The sequence below is a fragment of the Podarcis melisellensis genome, assembly GCF_964234715.1.
Source record: "Podarcis melisellensis genome assembly, chromosome: 1".
Classification (NCBI taxonomy): Eukaryota; Metazoa; Chordata; class Lepidosauria; order Squamata; family Lacertidae; genus Podarcis; species Podarcis melisellensis.
Window position 1 is genome coordinate 119304582 of NC_138528.1, and position 23857 is coordinate 119328438.

Sequence of the window (23857 nt, forward strand, 5' to 3'; positions counted from 1 at the left end):
AGGGAAAATCACACTTGCCCCTGTGTTGTCTTTTGAAAACTATGAGCCCAAAGCCAGGAGTTACACATAAGGGATTGCAGGCTGAAAAATCTTACTACGTTTAAACCAAGAAAATGGTAACTAGTTGCAAAGCTGGTTTATGTGATATTATTGGTTTCTGCTTCTTTTATTTTGCATCCTTCCATTTGGCTTTCCTGGTCTCAGCTCTTAAAAAAACATCTTAAACATGAGTGCTGCCAGTGAACTGTTGAATGGATTTAGGAAATCATCCTGGCTTGGTATAAACTCACCCTTAAATGTTGGAAGCTGCCTTATTGCAGACACTGATCATCCGTCCACCAAGTTCAATATTTTCTATACTGATGGGCATGCAGGTTTTCAGATTGGACTGCCCCAACCCTACCTAGGGATGCTGGTGACTTAACATGAGCCCTTCTGCAAGCAGGCCACGTGCTCTCCCACCTAGCTGCTTCCTTACTATCACCAAAGCTTGGGAAAAAATGGATTATTTGGCCAAGAGTTATTTGAGTCAATTTAATAATTTATTAGCCAGGCAGGGACATTTGACCTTTTGTGAATTCATCGTTCTTGTGGTTCTCGTGTTACTCTGCCAGTTCCTCCACTTCTGTATCTAAGCAAAACAGCGTCAAGGACTCTCTATTCCTTACCCACGCAAGGACAGAAGCTGCCACATTTTGAGTCAGTCTTGCAAATAGGCATGGGTAGTGTATCATTGCCGCCGTATCCTTGACTCGCGTTCGTGGCTTTGAGTTCTGTTTGTTGGGGAGAGTTGCTGGCGATAATCTATTTTTGCCAAGATAACGCACTGGCAATTCAACAAATAGAGGCAAGCAGGGAGGCTGAGAGGTGAGCAGGCAGGCCTGCGCAGGGGTTGCACGAGGTGACAAAGTCTGGGACGAGCTGTGGCCCAATCCTGCTTCCTTCCACTTGGGAAGTGCCGTTCTCCTCACGGTTAAAGAGGAAGCAGGAACAGAAAACGAGAGGGTGGGGATAGCTCCTCTCCCCTGGCATCTTCATGTACAAAAGTCAGAAGGGAGGGAGCCACCTTGCATACAGGTTTCCATGTGTTCTGGAACACTGAGGGGGTCAGGGTTCTGGAACATTGAGGGGTCAGGGTTCTGGAATGCTTGAGGTGTCAGGGTTCTGGAACATTGAGGTGTCAGGGTTCTGGAACGCTGAGGGGTCAAGGTTCTGGAATGCTTGAGGTGTCAGGGTTCTGGAACATTGAGGTATCAGGGTTCTGGAACGCTTGAGGGATCAAGGTTCTGGAATGCTTGAGGGATCAGGGTTCCAAACTGCCTGAAAGCCGTGTGTGTGTGTGTGTGGACTCCCTTTCCTGTATATGTGGTGTCACTGGGAGGGGCCCACTTCCCACTAGCATGTTCCTAGTAGTGAACCCAAGTAGGGATCGAGTGGGTACTATTTGTTCTGGGAGATCCCTGTTTAAGTGGAACACACTGTACAGTGGTTCCTCTGGTTAAGAACTTAATTCATTCCAGAGGTCCATTCTTAACCTGAAACTGTTCTTAACCTGAGGTACCACTTTAGCTAATGGGGCCTCCCACTGCCACCGCACGATTTCTGTTCTCATCCTGAAGCAAAGTTCTTAACCCGAGGTACTATTTCTGGGTTAGCAGAGTCTGTAACCTGAAGTGTCTGTAACCCGAGGTACCACTGCAATTTCTTATACAAATAAAGCTGGAGCTGGCTATGTGTTTTGGGGTCTCTGTGGGATGACTCTTACCTATATATATATATATATATATATATATATATATATATATATATATATATATGATGGGGGAGAGAAAGAGCTTGTCAAAAACTCACAGGCTTCCTCTTTGGAATGGACCCTGCACTGTGCTGCAGTTTCCCAGAAGCCTTTGCATGTGTCACGCCTTACTGGAAACAATATGGTTGCTGCCATGTTTGATGCCCTGGGTCCCTTTGGGAGGAAGGGTAGGGGTATAAATTGAATTAACTGGATAAATAACCTGTGCCTAAGTCCAACATGTGAAATAGTAAGAGCTTGAAAAGTGTGCTCAGCACTTGTTGTATAAACCTGTCTCCCAATAGTTTCTGCCTGTCCTATGTTTAATTATCTTCTTTCACCCACTCTCTTGGGTCTCTTTAAATAATAAAATGTACATAACATATAAATTTGCTACGAACGTGAATATATATTCTTTTTAAATAGTATTTTGGTTACCTGACATTGTAGTGGGGTAGGGTTAGGGTTATAATGACAATATATTTCTGGCAATATATTTGGCAACCAGTGTACCCCTTTGGTTTCAGATAGTATATGGGTAGATGAGTCAAAAAAGCCTGGGACACAAATTTAGACCAAACTAAGCCTCCTAGAGCACAATATACATTGTGGTCAGAATTGAGTATATACTTCCAGTAAAAGGTAAAGGTAAAGGGACCCCTGACCATTAGGTCCAGTCATGGCCGACTCTGGGGTTGCGGCGCTCATCTCGCTTTATTGGCCAAGGGAGCCGGTGTACAGCTTCTGGGTCATGTGGCCAGCATGACTAAGCCACTTCTGGCGAATCAGAGAAGCGCACGGAAATGCCGTTTACCTTCCCGCCAGAGCGGTACCTATTTATCTACTTGCACTTTGACGTGCTTTCGAACTGCTAGGTTGGCAGGAGCAGGTACCGAGCAACGGGAGCTCACCCGTCGCGGGGATTCGAACCGCCAACCTTCTGATCAGCAAGTCCTAGGCTCTGTGGGTTAACCCACAGCGCCACCTACGCCCCATATACTTCCAGAGTTAATGCTAAATACATTACTTCTGGTAAATGAGCTGCTAGAGGACTGTGAAAATTTGTGCCCTGGTCTTTGTAGACTCGACTACCCATGTACTTATCTGAAACCAAAGGGGCGGATTGGTTGCCAGATGTGACTTTTTTGTTTCGTTTTTGCTCTCCTGCCCCACTATTAAATACAGCCTTTCTCAGATATCAGCTGCTAACCTTTCCAAGTGACAACTTTGGCTGTGTTCCACCGGTTTAATTGCTTTGAAGTTGTCCAGAACTAGAAATTTATACAGAGGCAAAGTTGCTGTTGATAAGGCTGACATGAAAGTTTGCAGGTGTTAGCATGTTTTTATACTCCTTTCTGCACCTCCTAGGAAAATAGAAAAAACAACATTATAAATCCCTCCCCCTTTCCCTTCTCCATTACAGGTGAAATCTGTGATAAATCTCCTGTTTGCTGCCTACACTGGTGATGTGTCTGCACTACGAAGGTAAAAGCCATATTTTGCTTTGTGCTGCATTATGTGAAATGTGTATGCCATGTAGGGTAGCCATATTTCAAGAATTAAAAATTCGAGCTTTTTTTTTAAAAGTTTCTAAAACCCGGACATTTTCCAAATTTCCCCCAAAAATTCCTCCAGGCGCTAATTCCGTCATTGGAATCGTGGACGTATGGCAATCCTATATAATGTATATATTAAACTTGGCCGGGCCATGTTCAGAGAGACTGTGAGCGATGGAAGATCCATTTGAACAATAATTATAGTCTTAGATTCCAGAGACACTCTATTCAAGGTGGAAAGAAGATTCAATTACTACATGGTTCCTTAATAATCATGTCTCCTGTGGGGAACCAGTGATATATTATTGAGTTTTATTGATTTATTGATTTTAATATGCTGTACACCGCTTTATTAAAAATATAAAGCGGCATAGAAATTTAAAAAATAAATAAAATGTAAATATAAAATAAAATAAAAATATAATATCTACGGGACCGCCTCCCTTGGTATGTCCCACAGAGGAACTTACGGTCTGCAAATAAAAACATCCTGAAGGTCCCAGGCCTCAGAGAGGTTAGGCTGGCCTCAACTAGAGCCAGGGCTTTCTCGGCTGCAGCTCCAATCTGGTGGAACGCTCTGCCACAAGAGACTAGGCCCCTGCGGGACTTGACATCTTTCCACAGGGCCTGCAAGACAGAGCTGTTCCGCCTGGCCTTTGGTCAGGGCGCAGCCTGACTCCCTCCTCTGGCAATCTGCACAGAATTTTGCTTAACGGTTGCCATCAATTTGATTTTAATTAATTTTTATAATGAAATGTTTTTAGAATGTTGGATTATTTGATTGTTGTTAGCCGCCCTGAGCCCGGCTTCGGCTGGGGAGGGCGGGATATAAATAAATTATTATTATTATTATTATTATTATTATTTATAAGTTCTGGCTGCAGAGTGGCCACATCTGCACCATACAGCCAGAGCACATGCCTTCCCCCCAGGGAATAATCCTGCAAACGGTAGTTTAAGGGCGCTGGGAATTGTCGCTTTGTGAGAGGTAATCTAAGGTTTCCTGGATTATTTCCGGTGAGCCATGACTTTGGCTCTGAGCACCAGTCGGTTCCTTTGAAGTTGACCTGACTTACCTAGAGAACTATCAGTGTACATAGTTTCAAGGTTTCGGGGGATAAGATTGAGAGGAACGTTTCCAGGTGTCACTTACCCATGTTTCACACTTCCCTTCGAGCCTCCCAAGAAAAGAGGAGGGGGAGAAAGGCCATTTATATATGGTATAAATGTGATTTAAGTGCATTGTGTGCATGTGACCGCTGGCAATATAAATTCTTTTTTAATACATAATATTGCGGTTGAGATGCACACTCCCCACAACCCTGTTTGTGCTCCATTATTTTAAATGAATACTGTTGGGAATGCCAGGAACCTGTTGCATAAAGCTAGTACAATTGCGGGTTTTAAAAAGCATACCAATTAAAGCTTTCATCAATTAAATCTGCAGAGCAAGTGATTAAAGCTTACAGAGCCGTGGTGAAAATATTACAGGAGCGAGATTACATGCCCTCTGCTCGTTTTTAATTTTTTTTGCCTTTGTTTTGAAACGTTTCTGCTTTTCTAGTGTATATGCAGAACCAATGGCTGCTCTGATGTTATTTTGTTTTACAAGACAGGACAGTGCTTGAATGCAAAGGGTGGGAACCAAGGCTTTTCAGAATGACTGGAAAGGAAGCAAACGCATTACAATTTGGATGATTGAAACACATTCCCCATTTAATGGCCTGGTTAGCTAAGGCATGGCAAACACTAACCATAGTTAAAGCTGAGGTGTCTGGCAGATGAACACTTAAAACCTAACTTTATTATATTGAAGAATAGTTAAAAACACCAGCAGCTGAGCCTTGAGAGAGGTTCAAATTCCCCCACTCTTTATTCGAGCCAGCCCTGCTCAAATGCTGCTAGCCACATTTAACTATAGTTGAGCAGGAGGTCTAGGTTTGCACATAACACTAAGCTATGATTAATGTTAGCAAAGGCTTATAAAACAACTACAAGCCTTAGTTAATGAATGACCTTCAACCAGAATTAATCATCCATAGTTAAGCCGCTAAATTGGGTTCATACAACGCTTAAATCATGGTTTAATAAACCGTGGGTTTAGCATTAAGTGCAAACCAGGTCAGTGGGTGGTGCCCAATGCTATATTATTGTTGTTGTTGTTGTTGTTGTTGTTGTTGTTTCATTTGTAACCAGCCCATCTGACTGGGGTGCTGAAGCCAATCTGGGCAGCTTCCAACATATACCAAAACATACTGTATTTTTCTGTATCTGAAGAAGTGTGCATGCACACGAAAGCTCATACTAAGAACAAACTTAGTTGGTCTTTAAGGTGCTACTGGAAAGAATTTTTTTTGTTTTGACTATGGCAGACCAACACGGCTATCTATCTGTAACTGTATTTTTCTGTGTGTAAGACTAGTTTTTCCCCCTAAAAAATAATGCCCAAAATTTGGGGGTGTCTTATACACAGGGGCCATCTCCCCCCATTTTCTTAAATTGGAGTCCCCCCAAATAGTGGGCTTCTTATACATGGGTGCATCTTATAGAAGGAAAATTGCGGTAATTAAACATTAAAAACTTTCCCTATAGAGGGCTGCCTTCAGATGTCTTCTAAAGGTTGCGTAGCTGTTTCTCTCCTTGACATCTGATGGGAGGGCACCACTACTGAGAAGGCCCTTTGTAGCTTCACTTCTCGCAGTGAGGGAACCAGCAAAAGACCCTCAGAGCTGGACTTCAGTGTCCAGGCCGGATGACAGGGATGGAGATGTTCCTTCAGGTACACTGGGCCAAGGCTGTTTAGGGCAGGCACCCCCAAACTTGGCCCTCCAGATGTTTTGGGACTACAACTCCCATCATCCCTTGCTAACAGGACCAGTGGTCAGGGATGATGGGAACTGTAGTGCCAAAACATCTGGAGGGCCAAGTTTGGGGGTGCCTGGTTTAGGGCGTTAAAGGTCAGCACCAGCACTTTGAATTATGCTCAGAAATGTACTGGGAGCCAATGTAGGTCTTTCAGGACCAGTGTTCGATTTCCTAATGAAAGGACTCAGTCAGTGAAATGAGGAAGAGAGGCATTTTTTGGTGAGTCCCCCTTCAGCCCTCCAGAAGGAGCCGCCAACACTTTGTGGAACAGATTTGGGAAGAGGGCAGAGGGAGAATTGCCCAAAATGGCCTTCCTCCCATTCCACTGACCAAGTTCTTCCATCAGCATATGGAAAGCTTTAGATACCAATCGATATATTTTGAACTTCTAATTAAGCTTTCCTCATATCCAAGGCTTAGGAAACACCAGATGCTTGGTTCTGCATTATTTGGGACTGAGCTCTTTATCCCCTCCCCCCATTTTCCTCTCAAATTTTAATAATAATTTTATTTATTTCAGGTTTGCTTTGTCAGGCATGGATATGGAGCAGAGAGACTACGATTCCCGGACAGCGTTGCACGTAGCAGCTGCGGAAGGTTGTGGCAGTGAATAATCTCCGGCATTTCTTGTTAACATTTTAGCGTCGTTTAATATAACGAGTGCATAAAATTATCCTCCTCCTTGTGTTTTGTAGGTCACGTAGAGGTAGTTAAATTTTTGCTGGAAGCCTGCAAAGTGAATCCTTTCCCCAAAGACAGGTGAGCATCTGCACTTGAACATACAGGGGAGTATTCGCAGTCAATTAAATTACGGCAGTGCTGGCTTCGTGGGCACTGTTCTCCGAGGAATTTGTGTGCTGAAAAGTGGATATTTTATGGGGAATGTAATGAGAATTCTCTATATGAAAGCCAGGCGGCTGCTGATTCTGCTAATAGGGAAGGCGGGAGGCAGGGTTCTGGGCTTAGTTACAGAATATGCCTAGTCTGCATGTACTTGGGAGGGAATCAAGGCAGTGAAATGGGAAGATTATTATTATTATTATTAATTATTATTATTAGAGTTTCTATACCACCCTATACCCAAAGGCCTCAGGGTGGTTCACAGAAAAGATCACAACATATATAATCAGAATAAAAACAACAACCCAATAATATCCCCTGAAAAGAGCCACATTTAAAAGGGCACAAAATGTCAAACAGATCACCCAAAGGCCTGGTTAAAAAGGAACCTTTCTGCCTGGCGCCTAAAGGTGTGGAATGAAGGCGCCAGGCAAACTTCTTTGGGGAGAGCATTCCATAGACAGGGAGCCACCGCAGAGAAGGCCCTGTTCTTGAGTTGCCACCCTCTAGACCTCTTGAGGAGGCGGCACGAGGGCCTCAGAAAATGATTTCAGGGTCCACATAGGTTAACATGGAAAGAGGCGGTCCTTGAGGTATTGCGGTCCTGAGCCGTTTAAGGCTTTATGGGTCAAAACCAGTGCTTTGAATTGGGCCCGGAAACTAACTGGTAGCCAGTGCAGTCAGACCAGGATCGGTGTAATATGCTCAAACCGTCTTGTTCCGGTGAACAACCTGGCCGTTGAATTCTGCACCAGCTGAAGTTTCTGAATCTTCGGAGGCAGCCCTACGTATAACAGATTGCAGTAATCTAACCTTGATGTTACCAGAGCATAGACAACAGTAGTTAGGCTATCCTTGTCCAGATAGGGGCGTAGCTGGACCACCAGCCAAAGCTGATGGAAGGCATTCCGGGCCACCTGAGCCTAGACATTGTGCTCCAATATTTTACATTTTGTCAACATTCTTCCCTGTACAAACTAATAGACTCCTAGTCTGGTTTTGTGCAATGTCAGATGTCCTTAAGCCTATTTAATTCAATGAGCTTTGGCACATCGAACCATTCCTGCATTGTTTGCGGGTTAAACTGGATGCCCCTTGGGTCCCTTCCAGCTCTTAAGATTCTATGCACAGGTCAGACTGTGAGACCACATATATCCATACTCAGGCCATCCTTGGTTTTATGGCTTATAATCAACTTCACTTTTGAGTTTCACCTTCAGTTTCATTGCTTTTGACGTAACCCCATGCAGAATTTTCTCCAGTAGAATGAAATGGGCTTGTTAGCGGAGTCCCTTGTTTACAGAAAACAAACCTGAGGACCTCAAGGTTGCTTCAGATGCTTTGAGCTTCTTCTGCAGATTGCAATGGGTTCCTGTGGAGGAAACATGCAGCCTGCCTACGGATTGGGAACTGTGATGATGGCACAACCATTCACGTTGCATGGGTTTTCTTCCATGGTAGTCAGTCATGCCTGAACCCTGTACTCCCTGCTGCGTTCCTCGCCGTAACCATCATTGTACATTAAAAAGCAATTAGGTTTATTGGGCGAGGTTGCAGGACTTCCTCCCTCGTGTGGTTCCCCCAGAATCTGCTCCAGAAGGTTGGAGGGACCCTCTTGAGCTGTTTTTAGGGTGCACGAGGGTGGGGAGTAAGAAAATCTTTAGTGCCATTGCACAAGCAGATTTTTGTTCTGCAAGCAGGCAGACGTGTTGCCCGCTGCTTTCATTAAATGCTTGTGATTTAAAGACACCTATTGATGCCTCCTGCTGCGGCGACGATGTGTGATGTCACATGCTGATGTCACACACGCGTGCCGGGCACCCACAATGTTGGGTGGAACCTGACACACCATCTCCCTGCCTTTTCACTAGGGAAAAGAGAAACTCACTATCCCCATTTTAACGCCTCGCTTAACATACTGGCTGACCTCGGGCAAGTCACTCTATCAGCTTGCTTCTCTGGGTTATTTTAATTCTAAAAAGCTGCTCCAAGCTTGGGTGAAAAGGGGGGGGGCGGTTTTACAAATATGGCAAGAGCTTCCGATATATTTTGATACCCACATCATCTTCTTCAACCTGAATGTTTTTGCTCCTGCAGATGGAACAACACACCTATGGATGAAGCTTTGCATTTTGGACATCATGATGTATTTAAAATTCTTCAAGAATATCAGGTCCAGTACACGCCTCCGGACGATTCTGGCAGTGGAAAGGAAAACCAAACCGTGCAGAAGAACCTCGACGGCTTACTATAACCCTCTTGTCCCCCCTGCTAGATCCCAAGAATTGAGGTTACTGATCTAATTAATTGTGGAAAAAATGATTATGAAGAGCGTGTGTGTTTCTATTGGATAGTGATGTTATCTTTGTTTCAGTGTTACAAGAGCTTTCTTCATGGCGCACAGACAAGTCTAGTTTCTCTTTCAGAAAAACAAAACTTCCAAGTCTCCATTCATGATGTGAGCAATATTACCTCGTGCTACTTATAACCGATAGAAAAAAAAGAAATATTAGCTGCTGTTGGCTTTGTGCACTACTTTATTTATTTTTCTGTTTTCCGTGATGCTTCACTCCATGGTCAAGAACTCCCTCTCCCCCGTTCTGCATTTTTTTTTTTAAAAAAAATTATTAATTGAAGACGTCTGGGAAGTGCGCCTGAGTGGAACTGGGCCACACACAAGTGTCAATGTGGTCTTGCTAGATTTTCAAGATTTGTTGCCGATGTGGATTTAGTTTGGATGCGTGATGTGGATTTAGTCTGTGTGTTGAGCTACAATCTGCACTTACGTATTTGTTGTGTTTTTAATTTCCCATGATACTTGTTTACATCATGTAAATTCTCAGAAGCTTAGATTGTTGACTGGGGTCAGTGGTCTAGGCTTAACTTTTTATTCAAATAGTGTTTTTATCAGGGAATCTGTTCTAAGGTTTGTTTGACCAAAAGATATAGAGGAATGTAATTAGAGAACCACGAGATCTTAGATGTTTCTATCAAATCTGCTTTATCCTCATGTCTGGCTGCTGAAATACTCTTCAGTCCTTTGGCAGCCGCTGGTTTTTCACCAGATCGTTGTATACATACCACACTGGACTATGACTGATGGCAAGTGTTTCCTCCTTGTATTAAGCAGTGGCAAATACTTTATTCCAATCAAGGACCTGCAGGTATAAATAGAGAACCTGGCATTTTATAGTAAATCTAAATTCAAATTATGTGTGGATAAAGGTGATGTGGGGGCTGGTTTCACGCCAGGGGAAATAATTGCAACAATGGGGTCAGAAGAGTACCTCTAACTAACCTCCATTCTCAACTTGGTGACACTCATGCTATGTGCAACTTGCTTAAGGGACCTGATCAAAGCAGGTAATGGTGATGTTGTTATGGAAGTTCATCATGTCAGAATCAATCTAGATGCAAACAAATGGCGTTTTATAAAGGTGGGAGCTATATGAAATCTTTGTGAACTTGAAATAAGGATTCCATGTGGTGTTGATGTTGCTACCCCTTCTGTGGAAGATCAGCTGAGCTATTACTAGAGAGTGGACTGGGTTTTGTTGAAGGAAACAATGACTGAAGTAGAATGATTTGAATCCTTAAGGAAATGCTTACACCATAGAAAGATGAGCGGTTTGAGACTGAGTATATGAAGGCATAGGCCTGAGATTTTACCTTATAATAAGCAGTGGATCAAAACTGGGTTGCAGGCCATATGAAGGTGGATTGATCCAGAGTCATAGCCACCATTTTCTGTTGTTCTTGTTGTATAATAGGGAAGAGCAGACAATAAAGCCAGGAGGAGGAGACGTGCAGAAAAGCACATGCTATGGACATGAGGATCCAAAACAGGTCTTGCATAACAAGAGAGGCTTAAAAATGGATTCCAAAAATAAAAGATGGAAGGTGCACATTTTAGCAAACCTCTCATTACTGGTAGAATATCCTATTTGTTCACAGGTTTTAGGAGTTTCTTTCAAGAACTCCACATGCTTTATTTTCCTAAATGACATCCACTGGGCTCTGTGCCACACCCCTCCACTAACGTTCTTTGAGCCAAATTGAGGACAGAGTTTACTGCAACTCCTCAGAAGTGCTTAGCAATATTCTGCAAAGACTGAAAGTATAAAAGTCCATTTGCCTAGAGCGTCATAGCTGTTTTCTCCAAAACGAATCATATTCTACGTGTATCTCCTTAAAGTATTCAAATTTATCAATATTTCAGTAGTCTATAGTTATCACTATTTAATCAATCAATACTGCAAAGGAAAAAAAAGAGCATTATGCATATAAGCAAATGAAAGCCATTTCCCCTCAAATAGTTTGAGATTAACATTAGTATTTCCACCCTGCCAGTAGACAGCAACTATTTTAGTACCAGCCTCTTCGAAGGTAGTTATAGTTTTTCCTCATTACAAGAGGAAGTTGCAATTTGTAAAGTAATTGTGGCCCATTGGAGGCAGTTCATTTACATGTGGGTTTATTTATAAATATACTGTCCTTTAGTTCTGTTTTCTGTTGCTAACCTGTTTTTTGTTTACCAAAAAGGACTTGTTTTGCTTGAAGAACACACTCAGTTTTAAAGTCTAAGCATTCTATACTTGTTCATCACAGCCTATAGAATTAAGTCAATTTTATGCTTCGTACATAAATGGCTCCTGCAATAGTCCTAGAATCAGCTATCCCATTTTTTGTGTGGATGTGTTGTGCTGGACGCATGTCCTTTTTAGTTTCATAGCAGAAACTACCAGTGACTGTTTGTAGTGACCCAATGAGTAAAATACCTGGGCTTGACATTTGACATTCTTTATTGTAGAGGAGAAACTATGATGATTGTATTTGCCTCTTGACAGTTTCCCCATGAACTGAATCTAAACTTAATATACTTGAGCTGTACCACTTCTGAACGTAAGATTTATTTTCAGGATTACCAAATTCAGTGGTGTTGCATTTTACAACATAATAAACATGCTTACAAAAAGGTGGTTTGTTTTTTCTTCCCCGATCTATGCATGTGTGTTCTCAGTGGAAGCATATTAATTAAGCTTTTCATTCTTTCTATAGCAGCTTTACAAAACACATTTGCTGAGTGATTGGGGGGGGGGTTTCCAATCTGAACTTGTGTATTGTGAAACGTGCACTGCTGGGACTCTAGCTTGCTTAAGAGGAATGTACTGCTTTTAGGGTTGCATAGAGGGGCTGTAGAACTAATCTTTCTGGAGCCGAAGTGAGACACACAAGCCTTAGCCACCGAACAGCCTAGGCAACAGAATCAGTCTCTTAATTCCCTCCACAATCTAGACTCTCTCCAGAAAGCAATTCCCTTTTAATGAAGAGAGACACCATGGGAAACCATTACAGTGGTACCTCGGGTTACATACGCTTCAGGTTACAGACTCCGCTAACCCAGAAATATTACCTCGGGTTAAGAACTTTGCTTCAGGATGAGAACAGAAATCGTGCTCCAGCGGCACGGCAGCAGCGGGAGGCCCCATTAGGTAAAGTGGTGCTTCAGGTTAAGAACGGACCTCCAGAACGAATTAAGTACTTAACCCGAGGTACTACTGTATTCCATTAGCAACCAAACACACCAAAGGTATGCCACAATTACACACATGTTATTAGGCGCTGCCACTTATTTGCAGTCTTCAAACTGTGTGTGTCATTTATGGTCTGCCAACACAGAATACAAAATACATGGGATCATTAAAAGGTTATCACGGCAGGAATAGGGGGGGGAAACCCCAAATCTAACAATGCTGCTTATTTTGCAAATTCATCCTTTTACTGAATGGCTCTGATACGCAGAGCGTGCATGCAACAAAATCTATATACCACTTGATTGCAATAAAAGCGGCTTACTGCATAGAACCCTACAGAATAGGCATATTATTTGGGGGGGCACTCCTGGTAAAAATTGACTCCACCACCAGATGAGTTACGAGAGCTGGAATTATTACCTGCCTCTGCCCTCTAAATGCTTTCAGCGTTAAGTCATTAAAGCGTTCCTGTATTTAGGAAAAGATAACCAGTTATATAATAGGGAATTCTGCCCTTTAAAATTGAGTACAGCAATAACTGTGATCTTGTTGTTGAGCTCTACAGCAACTCTTAGCTGCAAATCCTGCTCCACCTGTTTAGTTTAGTTTTAACGACACAACAATACACAGTTAAGACAAGAAGAAGCAACTTTCTCTTGCAAACCATCATTTGGAATGCTACAGAGAAAAAGGAGATGGCAGTGCAGAAAAGTAAACATTTCCTCTAGTATCTTCATGTATTCCGATAGAATTGTACAGTTGGCAGCATCCCCCCAGGGCTATCACGTCCAACCGCCCCCCCCCCCGCTCAAACCCATGACCCTGGTAGTAAGTCTCATGCTCTACCAACTGAGATATCCCTCAGGATCTTGAAAGTTCCTGGGGGACTCCTTGCCTATTTCCACACTAGCGCTCTGCATTTGGTGACTGATCTTGTTCCCACCTCCAGCTACACACTTTCACTTAGCTTTCCTGTAGGCCAAAATGGAATCAAAATGTTAGAAGAGACACAAGTGCTGTGTACTTGGGGTACAATGCTTATGTCAAGCTACACCCCATGGAACGGGGTGTACAGTGGTACCTCTAGATGCAAACGGGATCCGTTCCGGAGCCCCGTTCGCATCTAGAAGCAAACGTAACTAGTGACGGCGCGTCTGTACACGTGTTGCTTTTCGCCGCTTCTGCGTACGACATCATTTTGAGCGTCTGCTCATGCGGCAAAACCCGGAAGTAACGCGCTCCGTTACTTCCGGGTTGCTGCAGAGCGCCACTCAAACGTGCTCATCCCGAAGCACATTCAACCCGAGGTATGACTGTACTTTGAAAGAGACACAACTAGGACTCCAGTTAGTCAGAAATGCGCAGTTAACAGTACCCCACCAAGGAGTCCTGATTTGTATGCATTTTGCCTCTCTTTGACACAGCAACAAAACCAGATTTGATTTCTGCAGGGAATCTAGGCTTCCAATTTGAACGTTCTTGGTGCTTTGTTTTTAAAAGAACATTCCATTTCACAGGGAACAAGCTAGGAATGTATGCGACGCTAATAAAATCAAATCGCCATAAGCACACACCAACTGACACACACAAACAAGCTGCTGGAAAATAAGTTACGCCCTGGATCACTAGCCTAAGCCACAATGTTCGTAACAAAAGAACAAACCCTTCTAACTTTTTAAAGCTGCGCTTTCGGCAAACAAAGCAGTACAGCAGCGATATATAAGGCACTGCAGTGCTCAGAAACCAGAACTGCATAATATGGATTCTACAGCCTTTATAGGTCCTCAACTCACGAGTGGCTAAGTCTTGATGCAGGCCTAGCCAGCCAGCAGTTATGTTCAATAATCTGGACACAGCTGGAAAAGAAAAGAAAAAAAAGACAGGTTACCCAAGTGACAATGACGAATGACACTTAACATTCTAGACTTTTGGCGGAGCACTTGATCCTTCAAATCTGCTTTTAAGCAGCTGAAGAGCTGCTCTTGAGTCCCACGGCCTGTGCACCAGCTTATTCACTATTATTTAAAGGAGGCTGCTTAGAGAGAGAGGTGCAAGCAGATACAATGCCCTGCATTAACTCGAAAAGCAGTGGGGCAAAGCCAAGTCTGCACAATGGCCTCTGCCCACTTCATCATCACCCCCCCCCCCAAAAAAACCCAGTGTCTCTTAACAGGAGACCAGGGTTAAAATTGGGATTGCTATAAATTGCACCGGGTGGCTTTGAGTAAATTATTACAGTTAAATTGGTGTTTAAGATAAAAGGGACAGCTCAGTTATGCTGCCTTAAAAAAGAAACCTTATATCCATAGTCTACAACCAGGGGTCAGCAACCTAAGGCCCAGGAGCCACAAGTGGCCCATGGGGGTCATTTAACCAACCCATGAGCTGCCCCAAACTGAATCGCCCGCTTGGTGAGTCCCCGCGTGCTGCGCTAAACCGGCGCAACGTGGTGCAGGGACTCGCTTCCGCAGCGTTGAAAATTGTGTCTGCACAGACGCCGATCTTGTTCGCAATCCAGCCCAGAGGGATCTCTGCTGGAGTGAACCGGCCCATGCGAAGTAAACCTTGCTGAACCCTGGTCTACACCTCTGCTCATTGGAGGAAACCCAGAGTTGAGCATACCCCAGCAAAGGGGGAAAGGTAGACAAACAGATATGCAGAAATACGATTTTGCCTTAAAGCTAACAGACTCCAGGGTAGTTTTTTCAGTTCTGCAGGGCAGAGGTTTTCAAGCTTTTTTGAGTCCACTGCTTGCTCAACCAACTACATTCTTTCTGTGGCTCCCCTGTGGGGCTCAGTTACCGTATTTTTCGCTCCATAAGGCGCATCGGACCATAAGGCGCACCTAGTTTTTAGAGGGGGAAATCAAGGGGGGGAAATCAACCAGCTGGAGAGGTTGCGCGCGGCTAAAGAGGAAGCCGCGCGCGGCTATGGCGGCTATCCCTGAAGCCTTTGGAGCGCAGCACGAGTTCCCGCTGCACTCCGCAAGCTTTGGGTTCCTTTTGCTGAAGCCGGGAGAGCAACTCTCCTGGCTTCAGTGAAAGGAACCTGAAGCCTCCAGAACACAGCGGGAACTCGTGCTGCGCTCCGAAGGCTTCAAGCGGCTATCCCTGAAGCCTGGAGAGCGAGAGGGGCCTCTGCGCTTCGGAGGCTTCGCGTTGCTATCGCTGAAGCCAAGGAGCCTGCATTCGCTCCATAGGATGCACACACATTACTAAGTACGTTTCCGAGCACAATTCAAAGTGTTGGTGCTGACCTTTAAAGCCTTTAAAGCCCTAAATGGCCTCGGTCCTGTATACCTGAAGGAGCGTCTCCATCCCCATCGTTCCACCAGAACACTGAGGTCCCGTACCGAGGGCCTTCTCCCTCACTGCGAGAAGCCAAGTTACAGGGAACCAGGCAGAGGGTCTTCTCGGTAGTGGCGCCTGCCCTGTGGAACGCCCTCCCACCAGATGTCAAGGCAATAAACAACTATTTTACTTTTAAAAGACAACTGAAGGCGGCCCTGCTTAGGGAAGTTTTTAATGTCTGATGCTGTACAGTGGTACCTTGGGTTACATACGCTTCAGGTTACAGACTCCGCTAACCCAGAAATAGTGCTTCAGGTTAAGATGAGAACAGAAATTGGGCTCCGGTGGTGGGTGGCAGCAGGAGGGCCCATTAGCTAAAGTGGTGCTTCAGATTAAGAACAGTTTCAGGTTAAGAACGGACCTCCGGAATGAATTAAGTACTTAACCCGAGGTACCACTGTATTGTTTTTAATATTCAGTTGGAAGCCGCCAGAGTGCCTGGGGAAACCCAGCCAGATGGGCGGGGTATAAATAATAAATTTTTATTATTATATTATATAAGATCACGCTAAGTCTCTTGGGCATGGGGGCACTATGTGAATTTATTGCATCCATGACAGATAAGCAAGGCTTCAGAAGCGTCCGGCTTTGTGGTTGACTCACCATCATGTCTGCAGAGCCTATCACTCGTTTGACCTCGTCAAAATCTTCCGGGGACATTGGCAAGAGGTTATCCGTGCTCTGCAGTTTGGAGGGGTGGCTGCAAGATAAGAAGGGGGGGGGAGAGAAAACAACAAGAACGTGACTGTTTCTAATGAGCTGGGAGCAACCAGGGAATCACTAGTCCTGGTATAAACAAGGGTGGGGAACCAGACGCCGAACAGATGTTGGGAGACCAGTGCCCACCTTCCCCAGCAAAAAGCCAAACTGGGTGTGACAGATGGGAGTTGGAGTCTAACAGCATCTGGAGGGAGACTGGTTCTCCTCACCCCAGCAGTACAGGATACCTCTGGCCAAACTCTTAATTTAAAGTGCTTGAAACCATTAAGCGTTGCCCAAAGGCAAGGCAAGCCCAACAGCCCTTCTTGCCCTGCTAAGACAATCGGATCGCTTTGAACAGCACAGTAGAATTTTAACAGCATCCCCCCAATACTACTAGGGCATAACTGGGAGAAGAGGCCGTGGAGGAGGACTGGAAGAAATTCAAGGACTATCTACAAAAATATTGTAAATTGTTTGAGCGTTAAGAAAGATGCAAGATTACAAATAATATGGCACCATTAAATTAGTCGAAAAGAATAGGAAGATAAGTGAAATATAGGGCAAGTTAAATTTTGGATAAATATCATGTTAAAATTAAGTTTTTAAGGTTTGGGTTAAATTATCTAAAATTAGAGATATAATATTTGAAAATTATAAAATAAGAATTGAAATAAGGCGGTAAATTGCTGGATAAAGTTTGATTAATTTAGAACGCAGGAACGAGAGACGCGAGGAAGTCAAATGAAGTGAAGAAAGTATGATTATTGTATGCTACTTTGTTTGTTTTGTTCTATTGTATTAAGAAAATCTTCAATAAATATCTTTTTAAAAAAAATACTACTAGGGCATATAAGTCCAGCATTACCCTTGCCAATACAGGAGCCAAACGTGAACTGGACCCAAGTGGGGAATCATCCCCTAACTGGCAATGCAAGCATTAAGTTAGGATAGCCACACCTTCCTATTTGATACAGTGCGCATGCAATCCATGCTCAGGCATGCACAATTAAATAGAAGCAGCCCGGTAAGGAGCTAGCGCACGAATTCAGAGGGGCAGGGAGAGATCGTGTGTTTGAATATCCTACATACCGCACACAGAAAAAGCAGCATATTGGAAATAATATACAGAGGCAACCTTCTCAACTTTGAGCAGCACACATCTTGGACCTGTTCCTACTCACAAAGAAGCACCTTTTCCTTCATGCATGGCAAAATGCAAACGTGAGGCAAGAAGATGAAGGCATGCTGTAAGGAGATGGCCTTAAAACTCTTCCAACTGTTGCCATGTCATACATTATTATTATTTTTCTAAAAACCATGACTTTACCAGATCTATTTGTTAGGACACTTTGGGAGGCTGAGCCAGTGTGACATTAAAAATTAGGGCTCCAAACTTTAATTAAAAACCCTTTAATAAATCAATTTTAAAAGGTAATCCTGGTTAATTGGACAACACCTTTAAAAAAAATATGGTCAGTTAAGAGAAATATTATCTACACTGACTGGTAGTGGTTTTCCAAGGATTCCCACACCTACAAGGAGACACCAGAGACCTTCTGATTGCAAAGCTACTGCGCTACTGCTAAGCTATAGCTCCACCCATTTACCCATATTTGGTTGATGATGTCATCCTAGGGGGAGTGGCTACAAAGCTGATAGAGCCTGCTCCCCGATGGATGGACAAGAGATAATTCTGGAATATTTAACTTACAGTGGCATACTGTGTTCTCAATTATTTAGCTGGAAACTGATAAAAGGGCTCTCTAGGATAGAGAAGGAGCCTATATACTTTATTAGCATTTAAGAACTGGGAACTGTATCAAAACACATACAACGAGACAAGTGTCCCTGCCTTCTAGGCTTACAATCTAATTTGTTTAGAGAGAGTCAAATGGATGGGGAACAATCTATCTATCTATCTATCTATCTATCTATCATCTATCATCTATCCATCTATCTATCTCACACACACAAGGGCGAAGTTTTAAATCAGAATATTGAAACACACTAAGTGAAGGAATAGACTGGGTTTTATGGGGGGAGGTGTTGAGTGTTCCAGTGGGAAAGAGAGGGGGCAGCTACGGAATGGAGGGTGCAATTTTGGATTTATTGAGGAAGGGGAAACAGAGGAATGCAGACAGTGGGCAGGGAGACCACACAGAGATTTAGCAAAGGAAAGACTGACTTGAGTGGTGGGACAAGCAGAAGGAGGCAGGGAGAAAACAGAAACCAGGTTTCTCTCCCCACTCAGGCTGTTGCCAGCCTGAAGCATCCTTTGTGCAGAACCACCTGTGGGCTCAGCCCAGGCTCCAAGTCCCTTCCCTTTAGACTCCCGCCTCCCAGGCTGCATCCCCTTGCCAGCTGATAACCCAGTAGCCGTAACCCTTTGCCCCTCTTCCAAAAACAACAAAACAAAACAAGAAACAAAAAAAGCCCTGGGGAAATCTGGTTGTCCATCCCAAATTAAGTACCGCCAAAGAAGCACATTATACCAATATCCAAAATTAACATTTTATTTTGACATTTCTTTGTGCGTGAGGTTTTCCCGCCCCCCTCCTCCTCCAAGTGCGCAGTGCATCACTAAGTGATGGTGTGTTTGGAAGGCAAGATGGTCCATGGGAGGAGCTTCTGGAGTCAGCCTAGGCATGAACAGGTTATATAGTTCAGCTGTGCTGGTACCCCAGAGGTCACTATGAAGGTCTGCACTGCAAAAGCAGCAAGGAAGGTGTGTGTATATGTGGGGTGGAGGGGGTGGGGAGTGTTCTACCCTGTAATAACAACACAGGAATTTCACTTCTTAGCATCTATCACAGATTTTTTTTGAATTTTTTTTTGGAAAGTACGTTCAGCTGTCTTCTCAGCAAACTCACACTTCAGACACAGAGATTAATTCAGTTTTGATGTATCCTTTTCCTCCGCCGTCCACATCCATGGGTTCTGCGGCTAAAATGATGAAAGAAAAACACATACAAAACCCAGTTTTAGTAACAACGGAACTGGTTCATCCAGCCAAAAATGGCCAATGGTCAGGGGCTGACTTGAGTTGGGAGTCTAGTAATAATAATAATAATAATAATAATAATAATAATAATAATAATAATCTTTGCTTCCCGGGAGAGCGGGAAGGCAGCGCTGCGTTTCTCCGCTCTCCTGGGAAGGCAGGCGGGGGGAAGCAAAGACTTTCGCCCCCCGCTGGCCTTCAGAAGAGGTGGGGGGACAGACTGTCCCTGGACCTGGTCTGAAGGCAGTTTCCATAGGAATGCATTAATTGATTTTTAATGCATTCCTATGGGAAACCGTGCTTCGCAAGACGAAAAACTCGCAAGACGAAAAGACTTGCGGAACGAATTAATTTCGTCTTGCGAGGCACCACTGTATTTCATTATGAGTAGGAAAACGAGAGCACCCCTAAACATTTTTAAAAGAAAAAAAGCACTGGAAAACACAATGGACAAGACTACATTTCAAATCACCCGTTTGCTGCTATTCCCTGCTATTTTCCTTACAGCTGCCCCCTGTCCCCCACAAGTGCCATCCCTGTTTGGGGCCCAGGAAAAAAAGATGGGGTGGCACTGCTAATTTATGAGAGGAAATTGTTGTTTTTTTAAAAAAAGAACATGGCTTTTCACCGCTACAAATTCAGCTACTGATGCTTCATGGAACTGACCACAACACATGTTTTTGTTTCAAAGGAAAAATACTCACACTCTTTGGGCCTGGAGTAGTATTTTCCAAAGGCATTGTCTTTGGGAATATCTGGGTAAAGAAATTTCAGGGGGTTTTCCGGAATATTCTCAGCCGCCATCACCTTGTAGCTGCGAATAATATCGGGCAGGCTAACAGCAGAGAGTTCCTTCTTTGTGTAGGGTTCCACTGAGTGACATAAATTATCTGGTACAAAGCCGGGGGTGGGGTGGAGAGAGAAGAATTAAATCAGAAACTCAACTTTCAACACACTTGGCCTGCTAAGAAGCTAACAGAACTCAGAAAGCTGCTATCTATACTGTTTATCCTTCACATTAGGGTTGCCATTCACCACGACCCCAGTCCCACCCTGTAACATAAGAGAAATTTAGCAGGTGAAGTGCTTTTCCCTGGCATCAAAGGAGGATGGCTCTTGAGAAGTTGCCAACTTCTTCCATTTTTTAAAAAATAATGCTTATTAGTTTTCAATTACAATAATCCAATAAAAGCCTCATTATGCCAACACGAAATTATAATTAATAATGCCAATCCTTCAAATGCCAAATTATACAATTTATATGCCCCCCCCGCATGCTAGAATTAATGGTTTGATTATGTATATAATTTCTGTGTTCCATAATCTTATAAATTCCAATTACACAGCAGTCAGAAAAACAAACCAGCGTCTCCTTCCATGTTTTTCTCCATTCTCTCGTTTCTCTCAAAATCCCTGCCTAGGCTCTCTTTCCCACAATTATGCCAAGAGGAAAACAGGAAGCAAGAGACTTGTTTCAAAGGAAGGAACATTCCAATTTTATTTATCTTTTTGAGAAATTGGGGCGCAAGAGAAAATTTCCATAGCTTAGTGATAAGCATTATTATTGTGTAGGAGGCCCAATTCAAAAAACAACTGTGCTTGGAGAGCAAGGCTCCAATGAACATGGGAGGATTTGCTGCCACAAAAAAATAACAACACAAACAAATATGCAGGCTGTATATAAGTTCTTTTTACATGTGATTCAACATATCATATCAAAATATATGGTTCTATAGACCAAAGTATCATACAAACGAAACATATTATGATAAATTAAAGTCCAGCAGATTGATCAGGAAATACAATCTATTCAGTTCTTATACTGGCAATATCCATGGTGTGGAATTCTTATACAGTGATACCTCGGGTTAAGTACTTAATTCGTTCTGGAGGTCTGTTCTTAACCTGAAACTGTTCTTAACCTGAAGCAGCACTATAGCTAATGGGGCCTCCCGCCGCTGCCGTGATTTCTGTTCTCATCCTGAAGTTCTTAACCCGAGGTAATATTTCTGGGTTAGGGGAGTCTGTAACCTGAAGTGTATGTAACTCGAGGTACCGCTGTATCAATCTTGGTAGTGTTCCACGTGAAGATGCTTTTAAGAATTCTACCATTCCTTGTATGCAGGTATCAGACGAAAAACTTGGAAGAATGGCACATGCACAAAATTTTTTAAAAATGGAACGCTTCACGAATTTGCGTGTCATCCTTGCGCAAGGACTATGATAATCTACTCTGTATCATTCCAATTTTAGTATATGTGCTGCCCCCCAAAAAAATATGAAATTGGATGGGTTTAAATATATATATATATATATATATATATATATTTTAATGTATTAAAAAAAAATTAAGCCCTTGAACACAAAATGAGTGTTCTTTTTGATTGTTTGCCTACCATTTTGTGGTCCTTCTGCCCAGGTAAAAGTGATGGCTCCTTCTCGACTACTTTCACTGAACCTCAGGAGGAAGGTCCCGGTGGGCTTATTCTTGAGCAAGCAACGTTCTCGTTCTTTGCTTATGAAGCCGATGATGCTTCTGAAATGTCAAAGAGAGAAGAGCACAGATGCACAAAAACATTTGTGACAGGACTTAGGCCTTGTAGTAAGTCAAGAGGACACCAACCTGGCGCCCTGAAGGTATTGTCTAGAGACTCCCAACTCGCACCAATTTAGGGTAAAGTCCTATCCGCCTGCAACTGCCAAAACGGCTTACAAATGAGTATTTCCAGTACATTTCCGAGAACAATTCAAAGAGTTGGTGCTGACCTTTGAAGCGCTAAACGGCCTCGGCTCAGTATACCTGAAGGAGTGTCTCCACCCCCATCGTGGCAACAGTACAGATTTAGGAGAATCATTGGAGTGAAAGTTGGGTTTTACTATTAAGTAAGAAAATACCCACCTTCACTGACCACAAAATCAAAAGTTGCATTATAAATTAGGGATGCAACTTGCTAATTGTTCCTCATTTCCTTCACCTTAATTTGGAGGGGAGGGGTCAAGGCAGAACCTTTTTGCTGTTTAAGGTAAAGGTAAAGGGACCCCTGACCATTAGGTCCAGTTGTGGCAGACTCTGGGGTTGCGGCGCTCATCTCGCTTTATTGGCCGAGGAAGCCGGCGTACAGCTTCCGGGTCATGTGGCCAGCATGACTAAACCACTTCTGGCGAACCTGAGCAGCGCATGGAAACGCCATTTACCTTCCCACCAGAGCGGTACCTATTTATCTACTTGCACTTTGATGTGCTTTTTTTTTTTTTAAATAATTTTTATTAAGGTTTTCCAAATTAAAACAAATAAAATCCAATTTATAAACTTTTTTCCAATAACCAGGACTTCCCCTCCCCACCCCCTCTTGTATTCCAAATCTTCCAAAAAAGCAATTAAATTCAACAAATTCTTATTCCCAAAATACACTCATCATCATTAACTTAATTTATCCAAATTTCCATCCCCTAAGGTCGATCTATTCCCTTCCACGAGTTCCCCCCTTTCAAATATGATACAGATGAAAATAAAATAAAAACAGACAATAATTTTACAACCTTTGGATTCCAAATTTCCCTCCCCTCTTTCCCTGTTGCGTTCCTCCTATCCCTCCACTTCTAATATCTTCCTGAAGATCCCACATTTCAATAAATCCACATCCCTCTGGTTCTTTACCGGTCTTTTTAAATTACGAATGTCCAATCATAGAAGGAGTCTATCAAAAAAGGGGCCCATTTCTTCTATCCAGATTTTTATAACCAGGAGTAAAAACTCCAATTTTATATCCATGAGCTTGTCAAATCTGGATATCCCAAATGTTCCCACCCCAGTTCTGTCCAGTTCTTGTTGTTTCCTTGTTCTTGTCAGTCATTCTCCTCCTTTTTACTTCCCTGTTCCCTCACAGAAATGTTCTTTTTCCAAAAGCTTCTAGTGTCTCTGCAGAGGCTTGTTGTTCAAGAGCAAAACATTACATCATGTTCCTTTCATTTTTCAACAGATAAATCCATTGTTTCCAGTAGAGTGTAGCCCTCTGTAGACAAAATAATGTTCCATTTCTGCAGTTTCCCAGGAGGTTAAAAGTTCCCTTCAACTGTTCAAGTTTCCCGTCGAAAACACATGCAATATCCCTCAGCTCCTCTAGATGGATTACAGTAACAATGTTCCCTTCCAGATCACATCCACCAGTCCAAATAGCTTGTAGATCCTTATTTGAAACAATTTATATCCAATTTAT

At 43.2% G+C, this 23857-nt stretch overlaps 2 protein-coding genes across 3 annotated transcripts in view; one reads left to right on the forward strand and one right to left on the reverse strand.

Annotated features, from left to right (window-relative positions):
- GLS (glutaminase) overlaps nt 1-12028 on the forward strand; it is a 72438-nt gene extending 60410 nt beyond the window's left edge. The window contains exons 15-18 of the mRNA XM_081922675.1: nt 3216-3277; nt 6734-6810; nt 6909-6972; nt 9151-12028. Of these exons, the coding sequence (XP_081778801.1) occupies nt 3216-3277; nt 6734-6810; nt 6909-6972; nt 9151-9307 (360 nt within the window). The 3' untranslated portion in view covers nt 9308-12028. The remainder of the gene's footprint in view (nt 1-3215; nt 3278-6733; nt 6811-6908; nt 6973-9150) is intronic.
- The window catches only part of STAT1 (signal transducer and activator of transcription 1), a 43842-nt gene continuing 31822 nt past the window's right edge, over nt 11838-23857 (reverse strand). For both annotated transcript variants that reach the window (XM_081919199.1, XM_081919198.1), the window contains exons 20-24: nt 22037-22176; nt 20345-20530; nt 19510-19582; nt 16541-16637; nt 11838-14443 (exon numbers count right to left, since the gene is read on the reverse strand). In XM_081919199.1, coding sequence (XP_081775325.1) covers nt 14426-14443; nt 16541-16637; nt 19510-19582; nt 20345-20530; nt 22037-22176 — 514 coding nt within the window. In that variant the 3' untranslated portion in view covers nt 11838-14425. The remainder of the gene's footprint in view (nt 14444-16540; nt 16638-19509; nt 19583-20344; nt 20531-22036; nt 22177-23857) is intronic.